Source organism: Borostomias antarcticus (assembly GCF_949987555.1).
Source record: "Borostomias antarcticus genome assembly, chromosome: 22".
Taxonomy (NCBI): domain Eukaryota; kingdom Metazoa; phylum Chordata; class Actinopteri; order Stomiiformes; family Stomiidae; genus Borostomias; species Borostomias antarcticus.
Genome location: NC_140255.1, coordinates 2,279,361 through 2,297,809, shown reverse-complemented (window position 1 = coordinate 2,297,809; position 18,449 = coordinate 2,279,361). Strand labels below are relative to the sequence as shown.

The 18,449-nt window shown below is 42.0% G+C and overlaps 1 protein-coding gene across 3 annotated transcripts; it reads left to right on the top strand.

The window, feature by feature from the left end:
- Positions 1 to 362: 362 nt before the first annotated feature.
- On the top strand, positions 363 to 15,263 carry b4galt1l (DP-Gal:betaGlcNAc beta 1,4- galactosyltransferase, polypeptide 1, like). Of its 3 annotated transcripts, none has more exons than XR_014630968.1 (6): positions 363 to 1,312; positions 2,210 to 2,445; positions 5,315 to 5,502; positions 10,077 to 10,199; positions 11,366 to 11,547; positions 12,727 to 12,847. XR_014630968.1 is itself a non-coding variant. In XM_084455988.1 (6 exons), exons 1-6 carry the CDS (start codon positions 997 to 999, stop codon positions 12,854 to 12,856), a joined length of 1,098 nt encoding a protein of 365 aa, XP_084312114.1. In that variant the 5' UTR covers positions 363 to 996; the 3' UTR covers positions 12,857 to 15,263. The 3 variants fall into 3 exon arrangements, 2 of the variants coding, with proteins under 2 accessions (XP_084312114.1, XP_084312115.1); XM_084455988.1 differs by having other exon boundaries at positions 11,366 to 11,470; positions 12,727 to 15,263; XM_084455989.1 differs by having other exon boundaries at positions 2,210 to 2,452; positions 5,322 to 5,502; positions 11,366 to 11,470; positions 12,727 to 15,263.
- Positions 15,264 to 18,449: the final 3,186 nt, after the last annotated feature.

Here is an 18,449-nt window from a genome sequence, read left to right as displayed (position 1 = left end):
AATGGGCTGATTCATGCTGTATCGGGTGGGCTAGTTTGGACCAAAAACCCCTTTGATTGATTGATTGATTGATTTTATTTATTTTTAAGACAGGGACAAGGTACAGTAGACATTTACCCTATAGAATAGGGAGAGATGCACTGTACAAGGTTATAGCTAGACAACTAATTTCCACCCGCAGTCCCTGGGCAAATAAATATACAGTCTTAAAACAGTGGGGCAAATAGTACACAGTGGGAACGTTACATACATGCTGTAGAAGGAATACAAAAAAAGTTATACAAAAAAAAAAGTCCTTTAGATAGTGAACTCTCTTTACCACCCGGAAGGTGAGTCAGATCAGATGAAGGGAGAGCAGAGGCGAGGTCTGCTACAGAAACATGTTGCAGCAACTCCTCTCACTAGTATCCAGGACTCATTTCCAGGAAAGGATTACTTTCATTTACTTTTGAAATTTCACCTCGCGTTATGTTAGGCCGTTTATGTTCGACGTCGACCAAGCTTTGACCAGTCGGATGTGAAACTAACCCGTAGGGTTGATATATAACGTGACCGTTAACAGAGAGCCTTGCTGGAACTTGTCCGACTGACTGCCAACGAAGAGAAGCTGAACAATTTGTTCAAGTAACGTTACTAGCTACCAGCCATAGGGAAAACGTTCAGCAAACGGACTAAATTATGTTTTTAATCTTATTTTTTACACCTTTTCTAGCTACAGTTAGATGAATAACTACCTTTTCGCTTTATTATCCGATTGATTACTTGAACTTAGCTAGTTAACGTTAGCTATCAAACAAATTAACGTTAGAAACCCTGAAACAAATCTTAAGATGTACCCGAACAAACACTACGAGCTGCGTTAGCGAGCATCAATCACCCAGCAGTCAATCAGTTTGACATTCGCACAAGTTGTTTATTGTTACGGTGCTAGCTTACTGTAAGCTAACGGTACCTATACGTGCTTCATAGTGAGTTAGCCTGGCTTGATAGATAAACATGATGGGGGACTCAACTGTGAACTTCAGTGTCCTTAACAGGACCTGTAAGTTGGTTGTCCTTCTGTGTTTTCTCCATATTTCTGTTGCTTTATTTTTTTATTTGAAGTCGTTCGACATTCGATTCGCGTTTGTGCAAAATCAGCAATCACACCCATCCAACCACAACCTCACCTTAACCACACTCGAGAAATTAAAAGTTGTACCGCTGACAGGAGGAGACGTGATTGAACTCAAGCTTGCTCCTGGTGGGAATGACAGTATCATTAAAGACACCAAAGAAGTTGGAAAATGCCCTGAAACCTCACCGCTTCTGGGTAAGTCATGATCTATCCATCCATCCATGCTGCTGACAATCACATGACTAGTAATGGAGCAAGTCAAGCCAAGACCGTGAAGAATAGTGTAACGTTATATGGTTGTAAAGTCTACAACATGCAATTGGTCATTGAATAGTCTTCAGAATAGACTATTTTTTAGTTCTTTAGTTGTGCCCGTCATTTAGTGTAGGATTTTTGTTTTACAAGCAAACATGTATGTGGCACAGATACAACTTAAGGGAGGGGTGGGTACAGTACTGATCCATCCTGACACTCATTTTCCGGAGGGAAGCGTATACATATTCACATCCTACCTAGAGTTCCACTCCTATCTAGGCATGTTAAGTTTAATGTTTATTGTTAGTAGTGTCCTGAGCTAAGATTTCAAAAAAGGAGATGTTTATGCAGCTGTAGCTATGGCCCCTCAGCTAGTGGCAGCACTGAGGGGCGTAATGACCTGGAGATGTATGCAAAAGCATGCACTCTTTTGGCCGTTTGCCCCAGGTCACATTACAATACAGAAACAATACAATGAGTTCAGTAGGTTGTATATTGAATGACCCATATGACCTGTTTTTTTTGTCGTCCCCTCCCTAGATTATATATTTTTGTGATTTCACCTATTCTAACTCCTTGTTTAGGTTTTGTTATAGGAGCCACAGTAGTGCCTCAAATAACAAAACATTTGACAGGCTATTGTTAGTGAAAAAACTAAGAATTCAGGTGGACACGGATGATTGGCAGGTTTGGCATGACTCAAATCTGTTAATGTCCCACTTTATTCAGGCACGATTTCACATTGCTATCGCTCTCTTGTCTCTTTCTCTCTCTCGCACTCCTTCCCCTTTACCCCCCCCCCCCCCCTCCCCCCCGTGGTCTATATACAACCTCCAGTGGGTCCACTGCGGATTGAGTTCACCTCCCCAGTAGGCCTGGATGTAGTGAGGAATGAGAACCCCAACCTGCACACCGGCGGTCGCTTCAAGCCCAGCGATTGCATCGCCGTCCAGAAGGTTGCCATCATCATCCCCTTCCGCAACCGTGACGAGCATCTGAAATACTGGCTCTACTTCCTCCATCCCATCCTCCAGCGTCAGCAGCTGGACTACGGCGTCTACGTCATCAATCAGGCATGTGGTGTCATTGGTGTTATAGTCAGCAGTATGAGAGAATACACGCACATTCGAGATTTCTATGTCTTTGATGTTGCTGTGATGGTTTTAAAATTCATCACTTTATTCACTTTATTTTGCAATCTGTTGCTCACAAGGTCTTCCCATACACCAGACTAGCTATTCAGACTGCAGTTTGTGTCATAGACTGCAGAATAGATGAGGAGTAGTAAAGGGAAAATGCATGTTTAGCCCTGTTTTAAGGTTACTTATGATCATATACAATGGTTCAGATCAAAACGTTGACAAAACTAGCACTTTTGAGAAAGTTAGTTAAGATAATTGCTCTACAACCGTTTTGGTCATACAATGGATGTGGGTGGGCACCGTGAAAAATCATTAAAAAAACATGTTAAACTCTCAATTTCAAAGACAAGAAACTCACCGAGGTGTTAGTTGGCGTTCTGACATATAATTCGCCATAAAGTAAGATTCTAGTTCATCTGGAAAGGCTTTTTTAAATATTAAGCATAGAACTATTTAGTCGCAGCACATACTTGTGTAAATTTCCGCAAACTAACAATAACAATAGCTACCGTAAGTAGTTCCGCTTCCTGAATCCCCTCTGTGGATTGATCTACACATCTACAACGGTCGCTTCAATAGTCAATGGATTTCATAAAATGATCAATAAAACCCTACAGGATTCATACTTTAGGGCGAATTTGATGTCAGAACACCAACGGACACCAATTACCCCCTCGGTGAGCTTCTTGTCTTTGAAATCGAGAGTTTAACATGTTTTTGAAAGATTTTTCAAGGTGCCCAACCACATCCATTGTATGACCTAAACGGTGGTAGAGCAATTATCAGACTTTCTCAAAAGTGCTAGTTTTGTCAACGTTTTGATCTGAACCATTGTATATGATCATAAGTAACCTTAAAACGGGGCTAAACATGCATTTTTCCTTTACTACTCCTTTAATATTTTGTTTTGTTTGACTAACTGACTAACCAACTATAAACTATTTTTTGTCATATTGGACTCCTATGGTTATCATAATTTTTACCACCACTAATGAAGTCATCAACCTACTACTACAACAGTGAGTGATATCACCCAACCAGCGTTACTCATAAAGAATATAATTTAGACCTCAAAAACATGAGATGTCACACAGGGGCAACCAGTCTTTATTCTATTTAGAATAATATAAGGTGTGTGTGTGGGGGGGAGTCATTTGAATATGAAAATAAAATGTTAGGAAAACAATTTCTCTATTAAATGTTGTGTAGGCCTACGCACACTGAATATACCTCTTGATTACATTCAAAACGCATTATAATACTCTCATCTCTTTGATGTAGGATGCTTTCTTTTAGTCACAACTAAAGGCATGTCTTACTATTCCATACCACAACTCATAATGCCAATATGGGCGGTAAACTCCCATAGGTAAACAATGATTTAATTGTGTATGGCATTAAGTCACTGAAACTCTTGGTCTTTCAAATCTCCTGTTAGGACACGCCTGTTGTCTCCATCCCCCACAGATACAGTAGAGACTAGCATGGTGTCGTTGAGAATGCGCCATATGTGTAAATCAAATAAAGGATTGTTTTTGTATGCCAATTGATCACTTTTAGATCCATGTAGCGCTTAAAAATATCTGGTTTTGAAGTCCACTGTGAAGAGAAGCAATGACTGCTCTCTTTTGAGAACATAAGCATATGCTTGCTACTTTATTACACTTGGCTATTTGCCCATCAAGGCACTGTAAGACAATTCTTGGGTCTTTGTTCAAAATCTATTCAATCTCTGTTTCTCTCTTCTCTCCAATTTCTCCTTGCCATTCCTTTCTTCCTTCCTTGCTATTTGATTTCTCCTTACCCTATCCCTGGTCAAACCACCCCCCTTATGCATGTCAAGCCTGTCTAGCCAATGGCTATGGTCGCTGGAGGAGGTGAGATCGGCCCTCTTCTTGCCCTGGCCAATTGCGTGCCCCCTGTGAGCTGAGGGGTCCTACTGGTAATATGGGCTTCTTTTTCTCTCCATCTCTGGATTTCTCTCTTGTTGGCTGAGAAATCTCATCCTGTCAAGCAATCTACTTAACCGCTTCTTTTCATCTTTGCAAGTGATTTACATAATGTGCAAAATAAGCTGCAGGTATATTTGCTTTTCGGAAGCACTTAACCTGTTACAATTCAATACAGTAGTTTTTGGAGGCTTCACCCACCCTTTCTTAATTGAAAAATCCACGCTCGCAGGTAAGTTAAACTGCTTATTTGAATGCATAGTACAGCAGCAGACAATGAACACGCTCCAGCCCTCTGGTCTTCATCAGTGTTTACCTTTGGGAAAGCAAATATGCTGACGAAGGCTGGAGGGGTGGAATAAATTGTCTGCTGCTGTTCTGTGCATTAAAATATGTTGTTTATCTTATTCATGAGATATTGTGATTATGCATGTTTTAGAATCCGTGTTCGTTAGGAAGTCAAGACCCATGGGATGGCGTGCCATATATCTTTTGTAGTACCACTGGTGTTCTCATTGAAAGGCACACCATAAAGATCAATGCAGATACTGTTGCTCCAGTTTGCCTTTCTTTTTTTCTATGGCAAGAGCCACCATACAGTGACTAATTCTGGGACACTCACAGTAAGTCCAGTATAAAGGAATGACCACGTGATGACCTCTACAGTACATGTTGAGCAATCCCGTTGGGCCTCCTTCCTGGTTTCCTCTGGTGTTTCCATGGGCATAAAGCATTTGCAAGAACGTGTAAGCACAAAGAAAACAAGATGGTATGTATCTTTGTTGGAAACTTACTCAAAAAAACTAAAAATCTATTACTTCTCCAATGATTCTTCCTGTTAACTGGTGTAGGATGGAGATGAAGTCTTCAACCGTGCCAAGCTACTCAACGTTGGCTACATGGAGGCCCTGAAGGAGTACGACTACGGCTGTTTCATCTTCAGCGACGTGGACCTCATCCCTATGGATGACAGAAACATTTACAAGTGCTTCAGCCAGCCCAGACACCTGTCCGTGTCCATGGACAAGTTTGGCTTCAGGTAAGCAGACACTCCCTCAAGACAGCTGACTCACGCATATTTCTTGGCTGTCCATTGGAGTTGATGACAACATCAGCTCCACACACACACGTACAGATTCTAACCCCATATCTATTTGAATACAGTCAGGTATCTATTAAAAAGATAAGGACAGATATTGACGTATTGCCTGGCCAAACCTGCAAAGTATCAAAGAAAATAAGAGTCCACACACTGTAGCTCCCATTAAGATTATTTTTATTCAACCTGCAAAGTAGACATTTTGTTTTCTCCTCCTCAGACCATTTCAATCCAATAAGCATATTAATAATAATAATCCTCTTCCAGGGGCAGCCAGGAGCATTAAAAAAGTAAATCAGGAATAGTTGTTTCATCAGTTCATTATAATCACTTAAACATGTCCATTTAGTTAACCAGTTTACTCAATATGTTGGAACTCCTGAATGTGAACTACTCTAGCACCAATGGTCGGCTGTCAGCCTAGCTAATCACTTTAGCCTTAAGTGACAGCCAGGGCAATTACTCTGTTTACTGACAATGGAGGGGGAGGGTGGACTGTGTGTCGAGTGGACTTTGAGAAGAAACATAGTTACACGTGTAACATGAGTCAGACTGGGGAGGGGCTCTGTAGGTTTGTTTGATTTGTCTTTGTTTCATAGTCTGATTAAGGAACTTCTTTGCTGGAAATACCCACATTTGTTCTTTATTCTAGTGAAACGTGTGGCCTGTTTTAAATCTGATTCCAGACTGTATGGGTACAATTAATACAGGTCACTGTGCCTGTAAGAATGTTTTTATGGACATCCTTCCTGTCCATAAACTCTTCCCTGTCTGCACACAGCGTATGTGTGTCATGTCCTTCTCTGGGTCAAGCTCACATCTGGAGGCAATAGCCAGGATTTTGGCCCGGAAATCTGTTTTAAGGAGCATTGACAAAATCGTGTTGTTGGGCAATTTGTCCAGTAACGAAGTCCCACACTGGACCGACGTAAGATTTGTGTTTATTTTATTAACACGTCATGCTTGATTTTGTCCCGCTTTGACCTTTGCAATGCTAGCTGGGGGATTTTAGGACTGATGGTGTCCAAAACAAAATCGGAAAACGAAGCAACTCTTAACCAACTTTATTTATTTATTTTTCCCAAAAGAATAAATCGGCTGTGTCTTAATTCTTTATTACCTCCGCCCGAGTGACCACGCCAGACCCTGACCATGAGAGTTCTTTCGCTGATACACTATGTAAGCTATGCTAATTAGGTTACTGCATGCTGCAGATCTCTCTATGGGTTTGGGACACTTCATGAAAAAATCTGGCGCTCAAATCATGGCAATTCGTTGGTTTCTCCGGAATCCAAGCGACACCAATCAGTAACGACTTTAGTGATCAGGCGCTCCCACCCATAGATATGCCCCGCCCATCTAACCTGGGCTAGCATCTCTCATTTGCTGCTACAACCTGTCACTCTTTCAATTTTGACCCGTCGATACGCCCTCAGAACACCAGCTTGGGCGGTGAAGCAGCACAGACTCTATTATGTAGTATGAGAGCGCAGCGATTCAACGTAATATTGGAGTGTGGAGAGAGATTACCTCTGCCCCAGTGACGGCGCAGGGCGAGAGGTAATGTGTTTGGTGGCGTGCAGAAGCGTCATGCCTGTAGAACTTGAGGCACGTGCCCCCTCAGATCGTTTTTTTTTTTTTTTTTTTTTTTTTACATTTCTGTTATTGTTTGTTTACCATTACATTTTACAATGCGGAGCTATGATTATTTTCTCTACTGAGCTGAATGTATTATTTTAATTATGTCATAGACCACCTCGGAAAGCCACCATAACCTCAAAAAGCCAAACACCCTCTTTCCCGGTGGATTTGGTTTCTTCCAAATTAACACTGGACCTGGAAGCCCCCCCCCCTCCCTTCGCCTCGTCTCAGATAAACACGTTTTCATGGTCTGCTTGCATACATTTAGATTAAGATTAGCCTTAACTGATGAACAGGTCCTCCAAATATAAGGCTATTCAGTATATCAGATTCAATATAATTCATACTTCATACGTCTATCATTCGGACCAATGCCAAGTGAGTAAAAAAAAATAGATTTCGTTATTTGGAAAGTCCTTGAAAGAACGCTACCGGTAAGTTTAATTTCACACCGCTTGAGTGGCAACTGGTAGTGTGCTGTGTCCTGATTTTAAACTGCAAAAATGCACCAAAAAACAAAATTTCTTTCAAACTTAGAACCCATTAAATTTTGGAGTAGATACGAATCACGGGGTAGGTCCACGAGTCGCTCAAACATTATTATTTATTTATTTGAATAAAAGGGACAACGTACAGTTAAAACATATCCATTACGCATAGACTACTATGACAACATATAATGCACTGTACCAGATTCTAGCTTCAAGCTAATTTGCATCTGCAGTCCCCTTGGCAGGTCAGAGTACATTAAACACAACAAGCGATACAGAATAAAAACAACATGAGAACACAGAAAATACAACATGTGATGGACCAAGCAGTCAAAAAGATGAGGACATAAAGCCAATGTAAATATAAGGGTTTTATTCACCCCAAACAAAAAAGAGTTAAAGGACAATGCTCGTTTTTGACAACCTGGACCTTATTTACGACATATTATAAGACGTTTGACTCACCGAGATCACTTTGGTGTAGTTCGGAGGCATGTAGAATAAATTTAAAATCCAGCGCGAGCCAGTATATCCATGTAATGGCGGTGGTCGGGGCACTTAGAATGCAGTTTCTGCGAAACGGTTATTTTCATCAATCTGTCTTGATGAATCGCTAGTTGTGCTTACATAGAGCATAGGCCTGTTGTGGTTTTCACATGCCATGATCTTTAGAAACGTCTTTCGAAACGAAATAGCTTCCTCACTTGCTCCAGCACTAATGCGCACAGCGCGCAATCGTTGATCCAGCACGCTGTGCGCATGCGTGCTGGAGCAAGTGAGGAAGCTATTTCGTGTCTAAAGATGTTTCTTAAGATCATATTACAGAGGCATGTGAAAAACCACAACAGGCTAACTATGCTCTATGTAAGCACAACTAGCGATTCATTAAACAACCGTTTCGCGGCAGAAAATAGATTTTTAGAAACTGCATTCTAAGTGCCCCGACCACCGCCCTTACATGGATATACTGGCTCGCGCTGGATTTTAAATTTATTCTACATGCCTCCGAACTACACCAAAGTGATCTCGGTGAGTCAAACGTCTTATAATATGTCGTAAATAAGGTCCAGGTTGTCAAAAACGAGCATTGTCCTTAAACAAAACATCCTCCAAAAGAATGGGCCCAAACCATAGAATGCCAAACAAAACAGAACTGAACAGAAGAGAAGCCAACCAACAAATGAACAACTCAAGGTATATATAGGTCCTGGCCAGGTACATAAACTTAAGAAGGGTATTGGCTAAAAGTAATTTTACCCCAAATTATATCTTAATTCAAATTAATCAAATAAACAATAGACACACACACATTTTGGGGCATTATTATTACACGCTTTTAATCGAGAATTGATCGATGTCACCATGGGCCACATACAGTAGGCCTACACTGTTTAAAAAAAAAAAGAAAAAAAAAAAGGGCACTTGCCTTGTCCAGAGGGCAAAGGGCAGGTGCTCTAGCACCACCTCATGTCCATCTGTGCACGTCTGGCCCTGGTGAACGCGTACAGAGCCACGAAATGCATTCATGGCCAGAGGTCTGTGCTCTCTGAGCACCATTTTTAGTTAGATACTAGGACTGAGAAAGGGAGGTGTACAAAGTGGGATTGTATTTATTGGGCAAACGGATGCGTTTCGTCCTTAAAGGGATGGCCAGGAATGTTTAAACTAGGGCCTCATTTTCGACTTAACCATAATCCCGTTTGGGGATTGATGTTGATTGGTGGAGAACATTTTCAGCTGAATCCATGCTGTCTGCACACACAACTGTTGCCGTACAGTGCGATACAGGGACTCGCCGTTGACATAACCACAAAGGAAGAGAGCTTCTGAAAAGTCCCCCATCTGTTAGGCAGTCACTTCCTGTTTCCTGGCAACACGGCAGTTTTGCTCTGCGCCTTGAACCCTCTGTATAATCGGGTGACACATGAAACGTTTATAAACAAGTTCCCATTTCCCACGTCTGTTGTATCCTCTCCCTCGTTTTAGTTCTAGGTTTTAAGCGTCAAGGATTTTTAGCATGATATCATGGCCAAACTACACGATACAAGATGTCTGTCTTTTTTTCTCGTTTCTCTTGTTTTCTCTTGTTGTCCATTTCTCACTCATCTACTACTACTACAACAATCCTCCCGCCTAAGCACTTATTGTATTTTATTGTATTATATTATATTGCAGTGTACTTTAGATTGCTATTCTTGCACTTTGCCTTCAGCACTAGATTATGCTCTTAGTCACTTGTTTTAGAGAGAAGATGCACTTGTGAGTTCTGGCAAGTAGTAGTACATTGGCTCTTCCTATGTTAAATGCAATTATTGTTAGTCGCTTTGGATAAAAGCGTCTGCTAAATGACTAATGTAATCTAATGTAATCTATCTCTTTCAGGTTGCCATATAATCAGTACTTTGGGGGGGTGTCGTCCATGAGCAAGGAGCAGTTCCTCAGAATCAACGGCTTCCCCAATAACTACTGGGGGTGGGGAGGGGAGGACGACGACATTTACAACAGGTCAGGGTTTAGACAGCCTCTTATCAGCAGTCAGTGACCCTCCAGACATCCCTGAACACGCCTGTGGGTGCCACATCTCTCACACATTCAGGCCCCTCTCTCTCACCCCTCCCCCATCTGGCCCTCTCTCTCCCACCCTCTCTCTTCCCTCCCCTCTTTCTCTTATTTTCTCTCCCTTCCTCTGTCTCACTCTTTCTTCCCCTCCTCCTCTTATCCGTGTCTCCCTCCCCATATCACTCCCCGTCTCTTCCTCCCATCTGTCCTCTCTGTCTCTCTCCCCTTTTCTCTCCCTCCTGGCATCTCCAGTGTTTCTGCCTCTGAGGCTGTTTATATGTTCTGGGTGAATTCCAGCTGTCTGGCAGCTTGTCTCTGTCTCAGAGTGCTGCTTTAGTGTTTTAAAATGAAAATGTGGCTTTTAAGAAGAGAAACTTCTCAGACATGGTCTAATGTATTTATTTCTTCTTCATTCTTTTCTTTCTTCTTCTTTCTAACCTAATACATCCTTTCTTGTCCAGCCATGCAGGTTGATGTGCTAGCTAAACTTGACACTTCTCCATGACAGAAATGTTTTCTTCATAATGTATAGGCCTCCATTCCAATTTCAAGTAATTTGATAGTCGTGGACACACTCGATCTAGTTCTACTGTCTTCAGCCCCTGAATAATTGACAGACTCAACACATTCACCAGCTACTCTAGAGCACTAGGTGTTAAAATTATTTTGGCTCTTGTTGCATGCTGTAGCTGTTGGCTGGGTGTTTTGGAGATGCCACTGAGTGACACCTTATCTATTCTGATAGCGATTATATAAACAATGGCCGACAGGAAGAGAGAGAAGGCTAATGTTGGCTGATGGAAAGTCTTCTTTCTCAGCTGGATTTTTGAGCCACTTTTGGAAATAAGCTGAATGTGAACATAAGTATCACTAATGTTACTTCTTTTATCTCCCAGATAATTACCCCCAGCGGGATTAGAACAAACACAAATACGTTGAACATCACAGCATTAGCTAATTTAGCTAGCTAGAATAAGATAGCCAACACTTGTTAATGTTAGTTGTAGTTAAAGCTGCATTCATTGACTTTATTTTATGAAGATGGCATACACAAACAGTGTCTTTCTTGGTAGGTGGGGGGCAGTCTGACAAACAGGCTTTGTTTATTTCAGGCTCAACTTCAAGGGCATGTCCATATCACGGCCTGACGGAGTCATCGGGAAGTGCAGGATGATTCGCCATGAGCGGGACAAGCAAAACGAACCCAACCCTCAGAGGTGAACCTCCACCTTCTCTCTCCTCACCTCTAACCTGCTCAGGTCTCGAGCCTCTGCCTTCGTCTCAGTAGTCTACAGTAGGTACAGTACATAAAGGGAGCTCCTCTTTGGTATAATCACATCCATTATTGGGAAACACTGAAATAAATCTTGTTAATATTGCTTGCTAATGGATTATTACTGGTCTAAAGCCCAGTTCACATACAATATTCGCAATGAGACTGGTTGCAACTTGCAACCACCTGTAACAGTAACCCAAAGCTGTGCTTTGCAACATTCTAAAACTGAACTATTCACAACAGAGCATTTACCGTTTCCATAACAACGGGTCTTGTCACTCAACCTATTTCCGCATCCAGAAACCAGTTATTATTATATTTTGTCTGCATTTGTTTAGTCTATTCCGCGATTGTCTGCCTTTTCTGTTCTAAAATCAATGTAGAGTAGCCTCTCATTAACGTGAACTAGCCGTTACTGGTTCCTAACTAACCGGTAGCCTACTAGCCATCGCGTGAACCCAGAGAGCCTGACACATTGGTGTGTACACGCTCGTGCCAGCACACGGACACAAATTGTTCAGTCGCTGATTGGTTAGAAAATTGTAACAGTGGCCCTGACACTATGGTACGTTCTAAAACTTGTTGCTTGCAATTGGACAAGTCGGATCTCTTGAGACTCAATCAGCCGGCTTCAGCCGACCTGCGACGGGGTAATTCACACCACTGCAATTTTCCTCTGCAACATTCTAAAACGGTTTCGTCGCGTTGTGAATCTTGTATGTGAACTGGGCTTAAGACACAAGTTGCTTTCATAAGTTGCTTTCATTTGGAGATGAGAGTGAAGGCCAGCGTCCCAAAGCGTCAGAGCAATCAATAAAGTGGGCTAAGTAGCACTAGAAAGCTAGTGTGGAAATTCACCTCAGGAAGCTGCTTTAGACCACTGTCTTGAAGTCAAGTTGTATCCAGCTGAGACCTTCTCAGACTCTCGCCCTGTGTGCATTAGTCACACTAGGATTAAAATCTATTTCCCTTTATGTCATTTCACTGGCTACTAGGCTATATTCCCAGTTCCTCCATGCTTCCCTGGTCTCCATGTGGCAGTAAGTGCCAGAGCAAACACAGTTAAATATTATCCAGCATCTGTCACGTATAGGATTATAAACCGCCAAACCACCCTGCCACTCCCATCACTGTGTACATTTGCATAGTTTTCACAGCTAAATGTCGTCTTGTCTATTGACCGGTTTCTCCTTCTAGGTTTGACCGCATTGCACACACCAGGGAGACCATCCACACTGACGGCATCAATTCCCTGTCATACAAAGTGGTCAAAGTGGAGAAAGATCAGTTGTACACCAAAATCACAGTGGACGTGGGGACACCCTAACCTAACGGGCAGGAAACCAATGAAATCAATAAACAAAGTGACCTTGAAGAAAGGCCTATTGATGCAGCCACCAAATGTGCCTTGACACAATGAAACCACCTTTGGTCTCACTGGACAACAGAGACTGACTGATCAGACCAGCAAAGACTTTACTGGGAGTCCCTTTCTTTCGGCCTTTGCACAACCGACGGTGGAGGTGGATTGAGCTGAGATATGCAGTTGAAAAAATTAGAGAATTTAAATCATTTTCCAGGATCTTTAACCTCAGATATGACAGAATGGGAGTCATGGATTTTGACTAAAACACTGTCAGTGTCCGGATGCTCTATATTCAACTTCCTATCTAAAGATGGCGGCTGAGAATGAGTCCTGTGTGAGGCATTTTGTCTTAAGCGGGCGTTAAGTGAAATGTCAAATATATCGTCCCATGCATCGGGGTAGTCATGCAATCTGCTCCATGGTGTCGGTATAGGTTGTTGCAATAATGTTAATGTTGTCTTTTGGGTGATGTGGGGGTCATTGAATGATGTGATTTTTGGTGGAAGATTAGCGTTGGCTGGAGTCGTTCTAGTGCTGTGACCAATAAAGCAGGGTTTTAACTCAGATATACAAAACTGAAAGGCCAAAAATGGATAACAAACCAAATCACTTATCTCATAAGGCCCAGCTACCTGTCTTTCATAAAGAATATTAGTCTTTTCACTACCAGCCCAAAGGGTCTAGAATCACAAATACAAAGTTTTGTGTATATATATAAGAAAATGAATTGGCAATAAGATCATTCATTTCAAAATTCTCACTATTAAGTGTCCTTAAGTCTGAAAAAGCTTGAGCTTGAACGTGTGGTTCCCAGTCCTCTGATGCTCCCTGCCATGTGAAGAGCACAACCAGGCAGCCTGTGAGGATGCCTCTCCCTGGTGGAACATGGAGGCACCTGAATGTAATTGCCTGAGGTTGCGGGGGTGTGTGTGTGTGTGTGTGTGTGTGTGTGTGGCTGGCTCTTGATGTAATGCTGTTTCGCATGTTGTCTGTCATGAGTGACTTGGGTTGATATCCACTGTGCATTTGTAGATTGCGCTGGCCTGGAATGGAGGGTTCCATGCTGTAAAAGAATCCTCTAGTTATTGTTCAGAGGTTTTATCCTAAATATGCCTTAAATCTCTTTAACGTAGTGCTAGAAAGGATATTTCCAAAGATGGAGTGTATGGCTGAATATTATTTTAATCAAAAGAATGAATGTTTGGGCTTAATCAAGGTGAACCCACCAAACAAACTATGCCTCCATCTATACGGTATGGTCACTATAATTATTCATCCTTCTTTCCCCACTGTTTGTCTTGTGTTGTATTCAGCCTACTTCTTCATTTTAAATAAACATGACAGAATGAGTGTGGGTTAACTGTAGGAATGAGATGTGGCATTGCACAAATAACTATTGCTGAGGAAAAAAGCCATTGAGATTCATGATTTAGTTCCAGCTGAATAACTTTATCCATTGGCCTTTTTCTATCTTGCTACCCTCTTGGCTACCAGTACCACCATAGAGGGTCTATAACACCCTGGAATGTGATGGCCGTCTTAATACAGCTTAGCAGGCTTCTTCCCTGAGCTCTCCTCACTGAGTAGTGTCCAATATGCTGGAAGAGTTGGCTGCTTACTCTAGGTACATTGTGTACTGAATGTTCAAGCCATATATACATTATTCCACTGTAGCATAGAACGGACCACAGAGTTCCCCTTCCAGCTTTAAGCCCTATGGGCCCATTCAGGAAGCCAATTATCAGGGGTCTGTTCAATAGCATGGGATTATACTATGTGAATGTGCTGCGTGGCATAGAAGGCACATCACTTACATCACATGAGGATGGGTGGATTGTGTCGGCTTTACATCACTCTTATATCAAGAAAGGTTTCCCTCTGAATGAATCCCAGGAAAAAGCCTTATCTCCACCTACCTCTTCACTAATCCATGTCTGTTAGCGTCATTTTCCAAGAGCTGGGAGGAGTCTCTTTATGTGCGATGTTTACCATTGTTACAGTTTATATCTTCCCACATTAAATGTCAAGGTTCAAATGTATTATGGTGATGGCTTAAGTAATGTATTGAGGTGAGGACAATGGATTTTTTTTAAGAAAGCCAGCATATGTTGTGTGAAAGTTTGTTGAAAGAAAAAATAGGCTGGCTAATCAGTAAGGCTTTCTTTGTTCTATTTTGTCTACCTTTTCCCATGTTGTACTTGATCTATTGTGTGATAGTGTGTCTGCATGTAATTTGGTGGTAAATTTCCTAAAATACTTTCTTCATATTTGAATTCAGAGGCCTTTCTTTTAGGGGTAATGTTTTGGTCAAGATGAAACAAATCATGTTTAGTCAATTAAATTCCTTGATCTAAATTGTGATTTTGTGTGTCTCATAAACATTTGTCTCATGCCAACTCTTGCCTTACTATTTACTACATGATGATTGTAATTAACACTTCACAAATCTGTATTTGTTCACATTTGATTATTTCTGTCAATCATTTTTGTTAAAGAGGTCAACAAGCTGCCACTTACTACCCGTAGCTGTGGAAAATCCCCTGTAACCCACTGCCTCGAGTGGTCAATTGCTTTTCTACAACGGTTACTACATATATATATATTCACAAAACACTCAGTAGTAACATTCAATCATTTATTTACTGATCATTCTTATCATTTTAGTATTTACAAAATCTTCGGCGATAGGCTATAGTTCTGAATTAAATGGTTGCCAGGCAACATAGGCTATCTCGCCTATTTGGTTTGGCCTTGTTCGCATAAACCATAAGGCATAATTCGGGTGGTTCACGTTTATTTGAATATTTCCAGCCATGGTGCAGTTATTAAAACAGCTCTCCAGAGCACTCGTTTTTGCTGGTAGGGGTGTGGAAGTGTTGGAGTCGAACTGATGAGTGTGTTTTTGTAATAGGTTACGAAAAAGGCGAGGTTGCTGCGAGTGGTTGCTACGCAAAGCATAGCCTACCGCTTGATTTTATCAATGGCCTCGTCAATGAGATTGATGGCGCATTAATACTAATTGTTATGTGGTCGCAGCAGTGGGTTACAGAGTATTTTACCACTGCTGCTAGCCAATCAGAATCAAGTATCCAAACCCTCCGTTGTAGAATGTGGAATTAACCATTCCTTATAAGGGACAGATTAGGCAGTGAAATCAATATAAATTTAACGTATCACAAATAATTGCCTTCGCTAGAGGCGACAAAGTCGCTGGGTGGCATCACTTTGTGTTTGTTCGTTAGTTAGAAGGATTACACCAAAATTTGGTGGAGGGGTGTAGCATGGCCCAACTTAGAAGCCATTCAATTTTGGAGCAGATCTGAATCACTGGACAGATATACGAATTAAAACAAAACTTAGCTGCCCATTTCTCTTCACTTCATCTTTAGGTATCCTGCTAGGTCTATGATACTGCCTAGTGTCCAAGGGGTTAGGATGCCAGATTTATTAGTGGTGCTCCTGCAGGGTTCAAATCCTGGCCAAGATGGTTTTTTTTTTTTTTTTTTACATTTTTTAAGAACGTTTGCTCTTTAGAAAGTAATCAATACAACTTTAGAAGGATAGATATCAACTTTATTTATTTGCTGTTTTCATAAACACTATCTTTCTATGCATGTAAAACAAAATGATATATAGATCTAATTGAAGCACCACTACCAGTTGCCCCACCGAAAAGCTTACTCTTCGATGGTGCAAGTGGGCGATATTTATACTGAGAAGCGAGTTTAACAGTTCGGTTACACCAATAGAAATTAAAATGACAGCAATTTGGATGATAAAAGCCCTATTCAATCCAGAGTTTTCTGGGGCCCCCTACTAATCCAGTCTGCACGTTGAAAACACGCACTAAAGGACTGACAAAACGTGTTTGGGCTGACTTCCCACACTTCTGGTGTCTCCAGGAGTGAGACAACCTTGACTGTCTGCTCCAGGAGACCAGAGCCCAGCAGAGTTGGGAGACGTCCAAGGCCAGGACACCTGTACCAGACAAGCAGCTGCCAACAGAACAGCACACAGAGACACTGGTCAACCAAGCCTAACTAGCCAATAGGTCGGAAGCTCCAGTTTATAGAGAATGTACCTATCTGTAACGGACAGACAATTTGGACATGTTGGAGAATATTGAACATCTCCTTGAAGCTCACATAGGGGTGTGCGTTGGAAGCAAAGATGGGCTTTGACAGAGACACAGCCGGCGGGAGACACCACCTCTCACCCCTGTAGCCAAGGTGAAATACTAGCACTAGGAGGCAAGATGGTTGGTTGCTTTGTCTTTTTTGTCTTCAGCTTCAATGTTGCTGCTCTGGTATCAAAACACTCACTTTTTCTTTTTTGACCTGGCAGCCCTGGATTTGGGAGCCCAGAACACAGAGCAACAGCTAGCCTTATGAAAACTAATGAGAAGCAGCGGGACAGTCCAATTTGCTAAAACACATCTGTTTGTATTTTACTAGTGCTTGGAAACGGATGTGGAACACTGAAATTAAGGTGGAGGAGGGGGGTAAGGGAAAAGAAGGCTGCGCATGAGCTGGGGGAGGTGGAGGAGAAAGGGTGAGGAGGAGGAGGAACAAGAGGAAAGGGGGAAGCGGCGCAGAGGAGAACAGCGTGTCTGTTAACCATTTTCTGTCCGGGGAGAGGTTAGTCTTTGAGGTCACCAACTGTTCAAAAAATGTATTTTCTTCTCCAAGCCTTACTGAAGCAGTTTCCAAATAATTTCCCTGGGCATAGTCTGCAGAACTCACAATGCCAGCTTATTACAAGTGCTGAATCATTAACTGGCAGCAGTTTTAAGCTGCAGGGTATGCATTTCTCTCAGTATAGGCCTATAGGCTATATTTTGTTAATGCCAGGGACTCCCAACACACAGAACAAGAGTGAGCTGAGGAGCTAGCTTGTTTGAAAGGTATTAATAACCTCCCTCCCCTTTCTCTTTCCCTCAGTCTCTCTTCCCCTCTCTCACCCACATTAGCCTTCTTTTTGTGCGTGGCTGTAAGCCAGCACACCATAGATAACATTTGTCTGGTTGTCACTCCCTCCCTCCTTCTGTCCCGTTGTTGACCTGCAGTTCTATGTTGCCACCACAAGAGGCAGTGGTCCCAGCACACCAAAATAAATACATTATGACACCGCACCGTTTCCAGTTCCTCGGTAGTATAGTGAATAGAGGCCCAATCTCATTCCACTCACTCCTCCCTCGCCCTATGCACTCCGCCTCCGTTTGTGCGTTCGTGTGGAGGGTTCTCCAAGCTGAAGGGCATCTCAAACTGATTAGTGGAGAGGGAGAGTGGACCAATTAAGTCTCCCAACAGCGAGTGTGCATCGATGCCGACTCCAGCTACACCACTAACCCTAAACGGAAGCAGCTGTGCCGGGGAATGGAGGAAACATCATACAAATGTAAGTTCCGTCTTGCTAAATATGTGTTCTCACTTTGTTAAATTTTAGTTTTGGTCATGCACATTAACATAATTTGTATTTATCTCATAGCTTAGGCTACTGCAGAATGTGTGGTGAAGGTAAAACTAAATATCACTTTGTCCCTAAATGCACTTCG